At 45.0% G+C, this 10,334-nt stretch overlaps 1 protein-coding gene across 5 annotated transcripts in view; it reads right to left on the reverse strand.

The window, feature by feature from the left end:
- cadm3 (cell adhesion molecule 3) overlaps positions 1-6,786 on the reverse strand; it is a 113,957-nt gene extending 107,171 nt beyond the window's left edge. For 4 of the 5 annotated variants that reach the window (XM_080861480.1, XM_080861478.1, XM_080861477.1 and 1 more), the window contains exons 1-2: positions 6,505-6,786; positions 4,733-4,890 (exon numbers count right to left, since the gene is read on the reverse strand). In XM_080861480.1, coding sequence (XP_080717606.1) covers positions 4,733-4,823 — 91 coding nt within the window. In that variant the 5' untranslated portion in view covers positions 4,824-4,890; positions 6,505-6,786. The remainder of the gene's footprint in view (positions 1-4,732; positions 4,891-6,504) is intronic. The other variant, XM_080861479.1, reaches the window with a different exon arrangement.
- Between the last annotated feature and the right edge of the window lie 3,548 nt (positions 6,787-10,334).

Here is a 10,334-nt window from a genome sequence, read left to right on the forward strand (position 1 = left end):
TTGTTGTTGTTAGGTTTGTTTAATCTGTAGTGTGTTTGTGAGGTGATGGTTTTGAAGCTGGCTGCTCTGTAAATGCGGGACCCCTATTTTTCACAACCCTGAGTTGCTGCAAGGTGATGTGTCTTCTGCGAAGCACCAGAGAGGGCGACGAATGCGTTGCCGCTCATCAAAATCTCAAGAGCACTTCTTTCTTTTGGTTTCTTAATGGCATTTGCTGTTATTATGATGGCAGCATGCAAGACTGATCTGTTCTGATGTAATCTCACTTTGCCTGAGAGAGCCTGGGTGGATGAGATCTGCTTCAGATTGATGAGGTCTAATAGAGTCTTGTTTGGGTGCAGTTGATACTTCTAACATCCGAAGATACTGGCGCGCCACTGCATTTTAATTCTGCTTAATTTAGCTACAAATGACTTATCAACACTTTTGCCTCGTTGAACTGTGACCTTCTCTTCCTGCCGCTTACGCATGTGTAATGTTTCAGCATGTCGAGAGATGTATGAGCATAACATGAAGAAACAGCAATGTGTACAATGTGTGATGCAAATCATTCCCGGGGGCTCTAGTGCTCATGGTTAGAGCTTTGTTGGAAGTTTAATCAATCAGCCACAGCACACTAATTAATCGGCATGATGAACAGGAGAAATAATTGGTTTTCTGCCAGATGTGAATCTGTTTCAAACTAATGCCAGCCAATCAGAATCCAATTTATAATCAGAAAACTGATCTGGACAAGAAAACACTTAAAGGATCAGAGAAGAATAAACACACAAGACAATAGAAGTAATATGGCTTTAGATTTAAAATTCCGATAGCAGACAGTCTCCTGGAGCTTTACTACATGTTTTAGCATGTGTATTTTAGATGCTTAATTGGATCCATGTAGTGTCACAATCTCCTTCAGTTTCACAGATTCAAATCTAGGATATGTGCTAGATTATGTCATTGTCGTTTTTCTCTTAAAAGACAATTGTTAACTAACTGGCATGATTAGTATAAGAATAATTAATTGGGCTCCTCCCCAGATGTTTCTGAATGAATCTGCAGAAAACTAATGAGGGCTGTCTGGTTTTTCTATTGAAGCGGCAGATGTCATTAGCTACAGCCCACATTGACAATACTGATCAGCCCACACTCCAATCAGACCAGGTAACCAGTGGCTGAAAGTAATAGAAGAGCACTGGAGGAAATAAATAGCCAGCACTGAGATTGGAAACCACTGGTTTAGCCCCATGCCAGTGGAGCCAAATGGAAAAATAGCTTAGGCCTCTTATTAATGTCACAGTGGCTAGGCGGTAATTCCCCCAGGCTCTGTGTACCTCGGCTTGTTAATGAGTCACTGCTTATCAGTCAGCCTTGTTAACAGGCAGAGGCCTCCCATCCAAACCGCCTACTGCTATTGTGTGCTAGCCGTACTGTGTATTAGCCAAATGTTCCCCCATCTTGGCACACAGGAAGTCAACACCAAACAACAGCAACACACACAGGAAGTGGGCTTTTAGCCAATGAGAAAGAGCTGCTCCTGGGGGAAAGGAACCCATTCTGTAGCAGTATAAAGTGAACCACTGGCAGAGACACACACACGCAGAGCCCTCCCGCCTATAAATCTTACCACACTAACAACTGGTCCACACTGCTCCCGTCCTTTAATCCTTATCCATTACTAGCCTCAGCTGGAAGCATCGGGATTCATTCAGTGTTTCTGACTAGCAGAACTCGCTGAAGTAAATAAACTATTAGGCATGTTTCCTGCCATGAATGCAAACACTCTACTGGAGTCTGAGATCAGACTGCCATCAGGCTGCCATAGCGTTGAGGGCCAGGTGGTTGATTGGAGGTCGCAGCACACTGTTCTACGTGCTGTCAACCGAGTGCTTCAGCAGACGGACCCTCACACTACACAGCAGTCCTGTGGCAACTGGGTCAGCGGTACAGAACCAGGGCACAGCCGGCCAATTGCATGCCTAATCTGTGCCCTTCTGAGAGGCACTTTCCATCTACAGCGCATGGCTGCACATCCAGCTGTGGAAATGGATATGTCAAATGGCATGCAATTAGTGTCTCCCTGATTCGTTCACATGCTCCAAGGATGCCTGGCCACAGATAAATCCAGAGCAGAGTTAGTGCTGTCCTTTCCATGACTTTGACATACATCAAATGGAAGTCCAGGATTGATCAAGAGTTTAAACTATCATGAACGCTATCATAATACATGATCAACCCCATATGTCCTGGGAAAGTATTTCTTTTTTCTTAATTGTACCTCTCTGACCGATGATAAGAGACAAACAGTCAACATATTTTTAATCCACTGTGGACTCTGAGTATAACAATAATAGACGGTCCTACTCTGATGGCTCATCTGCTTTAACGTTGACTTGCTGAGCTAATCGTTTTCCTCTCTGATACATAACACTGAATTATTTAAGCTAAGTAGACCCTTCTCTTGCAAGGCCACTTAGCATGGAGATCTCCATTATGACGGCATGACCCACCCTACTCCACCTTCTACTAACAGCTCTGCTGCTGTGTCACAACATTCAGACAGATCGGAGCGGATGTGAGTGATGGGCTGGTGCTTTGCGGCTTATGCACTACATTTCCCTCTATAACTGCAACACCATTGCTTACCACATTACTCAAATGTCAAGAACAAAGCAGCAAACACAAGATTTATTCATGAATATATCTATTTTTCTGTATCTTGAATTTTTTGGCATTGTTCCTTGGTGTTGTATGTGTTGAATAAAAGCTGGGTTCCTTGTTTGCCAGTGGGAAAATCTACAACTTTTCATTATTTCTTGCATCAAGGCCACTAAGACAAATTTCAATACTACTGATAAAAAAGTATCCGGTCTTCTTCTGATTAATGCATTTCTATATGGTGCAAAAAATATATTTTCAAACATTTTTGACAAGTGATTCTGACTGATTTCACTGCAGTGATATTATTAATTTGGTTTCTGTGGAATTAATACAAGTACTTGATCATTATTTGATGACACATATTACTGACAAAAAGACATGGATGCCAAAATTGTTAACTCAGCACTCCACGGTTGCTTCCCATCTCTCAGCTGTGCTCTTTGACGTGTTTTCTCATCTCCTAAATGCTGTCAGACGTCCCAGGCTTAATTACTCTCCTTGACTGACATGATAATGTAAAACAGCACTTAGGTGAGACCAAAGCAAGAATTGGTCACGCATGGTCAGGCCTCCCTCCAGGCACACCTTAATCAAATGTGACATGCGTGTGAATGCGAGCCAAAATCATTTTCGGACCCAAATAACGAACCAGCGCCTGGGTTTCAATGACGAACTACACAGTTGGGGTCAGCATCCTGACAGGAGATTGATGTTTCATCATCAGTGCCTCAGTCTGAGGTGATTGTTTGTGCATTTCTCATCTTCAGCAACTCTAAAGGTTTTGACATGCTTCCATTTGCATTTGTATTACAGCGGCCTGATCCCAACTTCTAGACATACCCATATTGTTTCTCACTTTCTACCGCACTGACCAATGTGAGCTCACACCGACAATCCTTCGCTCCCCCAAATTGAATTCATAAATGCACGGAAACTCAAGTATACCTATTTCAACCTATTTTATTCAGAAAATAAAAACAGCTGATGTGGATAAACAAATTCAAAGTACAGTAAATGTAGTCTGTGTGCGTGCATATCTATGGGCGTATACTGTGTATTTCTCCATGCATATGCATGCAGTGTGTATTCACAGGTGCATTCAGATTTGTGAAATAGTGTGGGTGTGCATAAGTGAATACAAGGGGCCTCTGAGAATATATATTGGAAATGCAAATCAGGGAACATCTATTAGGAGCCTTATTACCTGCTATATTGTCTTACAGTTCTTTGTCAAACTCTGTGCAAAAAAATACCAAGTGTAATGAGAAACATGCCGACAGGATTCTACCTATGTCAATCAATTTTCTGTGGATTGAGGGCCAGTGGTGACGCACCATTTTACCACTGGCAAAACTCGTCCTCTAAAGGTTGTATTACCAGCAGTCAGTCACTTGAGTGTTATGTAATTGGAAAGCACATCGGTCTGTATATTCTCGCCACTCACAGCAAGGATGATATCATTACAAAGTGCTTCTCTCATCAAATCCTCTCTTACCATCCGCTTTGAGCCGCACCCAGCTCATCGCAGTTTGAGCTTCAGCCATAAGGACTGTCATATGTCTGTATAAGAGTTTGCACGCTGCTTTGCCCCTACCTGAGAAAGCACAAGACAATCGCTCTTTATCTCCAAGTGTATACTCATGAGAAAGACAGAGAGATGCTAAGCAGGTAAACATCCAAGACTGCTAATGATGAGTGTTTGCCTGTGTTTTTGCATCTTAAGCGACCTTATGCAAGTAATTTAAGATGTCACTGAGAGAGAAAAAGAAGAGGAAGTTACTGGGCAGTGTGCTACTCTGGCAAAGGACCTGCAATGCACTGCTGAGCCCTACACCCACGTGCGAGTCACACACATTCCTAAAAAACAACAGCAGAAATCCCACTGGGGTCTGGGGAGGTGGGAGTGTCCCATGTGCTTATTAACGCTGCTCTGATTCCCTTGTCATAATACAGGAAACAACGAAAAAGCCTCAAGTAAACAGATAAGGGCCACCACAAGAGACAGAGAGAGAGGGTCAGGGAGGTCAGGGGCCCAGGGAGAGACAGTAAGAGGCAGACAGATACAGAGGGAGAGAGATGTGCTTACCAAAGCTAGTATTGCTGTGAACCGCAGCTGTGAAGAGTACTGTCAATAAGCTGACACTCCATAATGCAAAGGGGGCTGATGGGAAGGCCATGTTCGGGCACACAGATCCGCCTGTCTCACTGAATCCTCAGGAGGGCAGAGGAGCTCTGGAGTATCACCTGCAGGGAAAGCAATGGTGAGATAAAGAAAACAAGCAGGCAAGGCCAACTGGCCACTAATTGCATCCCCTGCCACTGGTTGGCTGCAGCTGAATAAACGCTTGGCCCACCCGTTACTCACGCGTTGCTCCATGGGTATTCATCGATCTGGTTGTGTCATACTATACCGACGACTGATTGAGGGAGGTGGGAGTAAGGAGAGAGTGGGCGGTGATAGAGCCAAACAGAGGAGTAGACGGAGATGGTGGCGATGTTTAAGTGTTAATGAGGGGAGACGAGACGAATGGGGGTGGTGGGGGGTGGTGTTCATATTACTGTCAATTTATTCCACTTTAACAAGCTGTGCGCATGTGGAAAGAAGGAAAACGAATGTTTCTGGGGCCATTTTCGAGCTCCAACTAACTCACTCTAATTAAAAATAACGCTAAGCAACATTCCCACAATTGGCAGTGAAAGAAAAAAGGAGAAGAGGAAAGACAATGAAAGACACAGCAGCAGCGGAGAGATACACCTGCCGCCCGCTGAGAATACACGGTGCGCTTTGCACTAGACCGGAGACGGACCGTCGTGCTTAATAGCTTCTCTGGCACTCGCTCTCACTCTCTCTCTCTCTCGCACTCCTTCTCTTCCTCTTTCTCTCACGCAGATTCCTTAAAATAGCAGTAGCTTGCGCAGAGGTGAGCCCTCGGTCCATCTGTGGACGGCTCCCTCATTGTCATCGCCGAGAGGGAACCGGGGCTGTAACGTTGGCTGCGGGACGGACGCACGAGCGGGCGGTTAGGGCGGGGACAAGGGGTGGGATGGAGTAATGGAGCGGAGGGGGGACGTGGAGGAGGGGGGGCATGTCATGGGAAAGGGATGTTGGGGACTAGAGACGGGGTGGGGGGTGTCTATGTTTATTGTTGCTCCAGCCCTTTCTGTTGAGTGATGTCGAGAAGCGAAAACAAAACTGGACCAAGTGTATCCATGGGAAATAACGCGGAAACTGAGCGCGAAGAACAGAAGTTCTTTGCTTACGCTTAACGTGGAGAGTGAAACCAATAAAGATGACGACAATAAAAATAATAACAACAATAATGAAAACAACAACAGCTCGCGCATGGCTACCTGCATTGCTGCGACGGACCGCGAGAGCACCAGAGGACTGGTTCTCAGGTCGGAAAACCAGTCCTTCTCCCGCGCTTGCAGAAAAATCTGGTGCTCTTGAGAATTTGGGAGACTCTTGAAAAGGCTGGAGAGAGGTGGCTGCTGCACACCCCGCGAGTTACGATCTTTTTTTCTGCAAAAGAGCGCGGAAAGAAAAAAAAGGAGGAGAGGAGAGGAGTCGGGAACAGCGCAGACAGCCCGACAACAAAACGTACATTTAGAGTAAATTATGAAACACTCAGGGATTATACACTTCTCTCCCTGGGCAGGCATAACGGATTACAGAGAGAGAGAGAGAGAGAGAGAGAGAGAAGGGAGACTCGCAGTGCGCACACGGACACATTCCTGGAGACGGAAAAGCGTCACCACTGACAGGTGTCTCCTGTCCGCCCTACAGGCTACATCCTAACCCTGTACATTAATACAAACTGTGAAACATTGCACGGCAATAACCACACGCTCACACACCGGTATAGTCCGCCTCCGGAGTCGGGTTTTGTTGATGCTGGTCTCCAATAAGGTCCCCAGTAAGGTCCCTCCTTTGATGCGCAGCAGTCGCTTGTTCAGAGCCTTCTTTCAATCTGCTTTTATCGACTTTTTTCTCTCTCCTTGTTCCTTCTCCCGACTCCTTGTTTTTCTTGCTTTTTCCCCCTCCGCTCACTCTCTCACTCTGTCTTTGTATCTCTATCTCTCTCTAGCTCGCTCTCCACGGCTACCGTTCACTGCAGCAAAAACAGACTGTCTGAAAGACGAGCGGGAGGGGAGGGGACACGGGAGGGAGGGATGGAGGGAGGGAGGGGATTTTAATACGATTTGGCCCGTACCACCGGGATAACAGGGCCAGAGCAGGGGCCTACTGACTGAGAGCAGCATGAAGGAGATGGAGCGGATAGTAAGATCTTACCATAGCGAAAAATCATCGTAATGTTGCTATAATATCCCACAGTGAGTCATCTGACCTTATCTGCCTTTATGGAATTTCATTATCCCCTGTTGTACATAAGCTCGCTTTATCTAAAGTTTCCATAGCCTACAGAGTAGGTACAAAATTCTTCTCCTGAATTCAGACCTACATATCTCATATCGGGTCATCTGAAGCTGATTGTCACGGTTCTCAGTGGAGTATAATGTTTCTTATCATTGATGCTTTGGAGCTATTACTTATATCTTGCAGATAGGCCCACTACTATTTCCCATCGGTTAGATAATTTCCATGGTTGCCTAATGATTTAACCGAGTCCTTGGCCTTGTGGAGTTGTGGGACTTCCGTTTCCTCCCTATTTTCCCAGAATACTGTAAGTCCTACTTTGCTGAGACGTTGTCGTTTCACAGTTTGTGCAGTAGTCCATTAATGTTTCTACATCATAATGGCTACACCCTTGGGAGTTTTGCATATGCTTGCAACGTTAAAGGGGAGAGTCCTTGTAGTTTTGACGTTTTTGACGTCAGTCCCGTTTGGGAATCAGGATCCAAGGGTGGAAGGGAGAGAGGGAGGAGGGGGAGGGGTTGTTCAACTTGCCAGAGAGGATTAAGGATTAGTTTGCGGGCGGATTAGGTCTGTGTGTGGGGAGGCATGATGGGGTTAAACATGGATGTCACGACAGCCCAATCAGTGGTGGTGGCAACAAACTGAAACCGAGGAGGTGGGGTTGAATGAAAAAATTAATAAATAAATAAAAAATTATAAAAACCATGGGGAGCGCGGGGGGAGTGTGGAGTGGTAGGGGAGTCGTGGCGTTTGAGAGATCTTCAAGCAAGCAGCTGCTTTCCCACACTGAAAGCAAATAACAATATCAGCTCTGGGCTCCCAGATTTGGGGGGTTTTAAAGATGGAAATAGTCCACCTTCGGGGATCCTTGAAAGGATTCAAGGTCCCCACCCTGATTTCCCTTAATTTAAAAATACACAATGACTTCCACCAACTCTTCTTCTCCACTCGCACTGTACAATGTAGTTATGGTCTTTAATTCAATACAGAATCTGCATACAAAAAAAAAATTCTAGCACTATGAGTCATTTATGTTCAAAGTAAACCGGAGCCTTTATCTCTCCCTCTGTCTCTGAACCGAATGGGAGGATGGAAACGCGGCATCTGGCATCATTAAACACTTGTTACGAGGACGGCAAAAGGCTTTAAACGTTTAGCTGCTGCCGCTGCTTCAGGAAAGCTTTTTGCTCTGGTTTAAATGAGCGGACAGCCCCAGGTGCCGAAACCGTGAGCGTGCGCGCGTGTCCGCTGGTGAGACTGTGCAGTAATGTGCTCGCGTGATAACTTAGCGCGCAGCCTGGACAGTAAAGCTGGGAAGGAAGCCCCGTGAAGTTCTGCTATGGTTTCACGCCTTTTCCCTATTTCAAATCTGCATAGATGAGATGACCTTTGCGCGGTGACTTGGCTCCTGTGAAATTACCAGGCCAGATGCACTGTTTTTGAGCTTCTGCAAAATAAACACGACTATGAATCATCTTCTTTCCACCAATCCACCCTTGTCGTCGACAGTACAGAGCAGCTCTGTTATGCACATCTTATCTGCAAAGAACATTTAAAAAAAAGTAAGCTTTATTCCGAACCCTTCTCATTAAAGGAAAAAAATTACAGCCGGATCCTTACATCCACATCTCTGCCGGGACTCGAACCCGGAGCCTCTGGATTAGAAGTCCAGCGCGCTATTCCATTGCGCCACAGAGACTGAGGCACCGTTTTTTCTATCAAAACCGGGTTTATACTCCCCCTCCCAGCCCTGCGCAGCATCCTCACCACCCCTCAGCATCAGGACCGCAGCTCTGTGGTGTAATAATTTGCCAAACGGTAGGGGGTGCTGCCGCCGCATAATCATCAGTGACTTAATGTCTCATAGAAACAGTGGGAACTCCCGCTTTTCATCCCCCATTTGTTTCGTGCAAGTTATCTCGTCAAAATATCATTATGGTGATGTTATCAGAGCAAAACTAAAAGATGGAACATTGTGCATTGGAAATGCATCAACAACTATGAGCCAGAGTGCTTGTTGTTTGTAGGGGAATGAAACAGCCAATACTTCTATTACCCCCCCATTTCTTTTTTTTACTCCCAAAAATGAGAAGAAATTCCGCAGGGTTTAGTGCAAACAGTCTATAAACAAATTCAGTCTTGGATCCTGCAGAGCCTGAGCAATTTTCCCATCCATCACAATAGAAAATTGCAGACCAATGGATGTGCAGCTCAGGTGGAAATGTGCCTGTTGTGTGGATAGGACTTTGTGTGGGGAATCCTGCGTATGCCAAATTAACAGCAATCAGACAAAAAACTCGTGTACAGAGAGGCATTTTGCAAGAGTTGATGTAACATTGAGCTGGCAGTGGTTAGGTATAGCAATGCCTGTCCAGCAACAGAGCTGATATGACTCTGTGGACATTACAACACCATCAAAAGCACTGAATTAACTCTTGACTTTTACAAATACTGGAAAAAACAGTTTGATGTGTCCTTTAGAAACAGACTGACAAAACGCATGACACAACACCCGAGAAAAAATAAATAAATAAATATATATATATATATATATATATATATATATATATATATATATATATATTCATCAATAAACCAAAAAGACATTCTGCCTAACAGGCATTTCCCCTCCAGGCATCGGTTACAAATTAATGAGCCAATTTTGTTACAGCTAACCTCAGAACCTGTTTTTTGTTGATCAGTATGCACTTGTTACTGTACGCAGCACAAGCGGGAGTTGGATCTGACTTTACATCACAGCTTGCCTTTATTCACACTGCAGGACAAAAGCAGGTGAGATGCAGTGTGTAACTCCTGTGTGGCTCAGTTGGAGGTAAGGCCCGAGGCAGGCTGCCGGTGAGGAGCCTGTTCACATGCACAGCTTCCCCCACTGAGCTGCCTCTACATTTCAGCCTCTCCCTTCCCTGCCGTTAAAAATGTATCTGAGCATCTGCAGCCTGGATAAGTTAAAATATAAATGACAGCCTACAGTTTAAAAAAACAACAACACACAAACACACCTTTCTGTGCACAAACAACATCAGCAGACACACTGGTTGAACTGGCAGTGACTGAGCACTCAGGGCAAAGAAAAGTGATTAATGATTTTGACGTCACAGCACAATTAGGCAAATTACATAAGGCATGTAGGACATGTCTAATTTTGGCCGCTGGTTGTTGTTCACGCTGAGAACAAGTGTGAAATAAACTGGGTCACATTTGCATGCACCTTGCACTCTGCTGCTGCATTTGCTGACCCCAAAGACTCTCCAAGTGTAATTAATTCAAAGGAAGAAACATCAAAACATAA

The sequence above is a fragment of the Rhamphochromis sp. 'chilingali' genome (assembly GCF_963969265.1).
Source record: "Rhamphochromis sp. 'chilingali' genome assembly, chromosome: 16".
NCBI lineage: Eukaryota > Metazoa > Chordata > Actinopteri > Cichliformes > Cichlidae > Rhamphochromis > Rhamphochromis sp. 'chilingali'.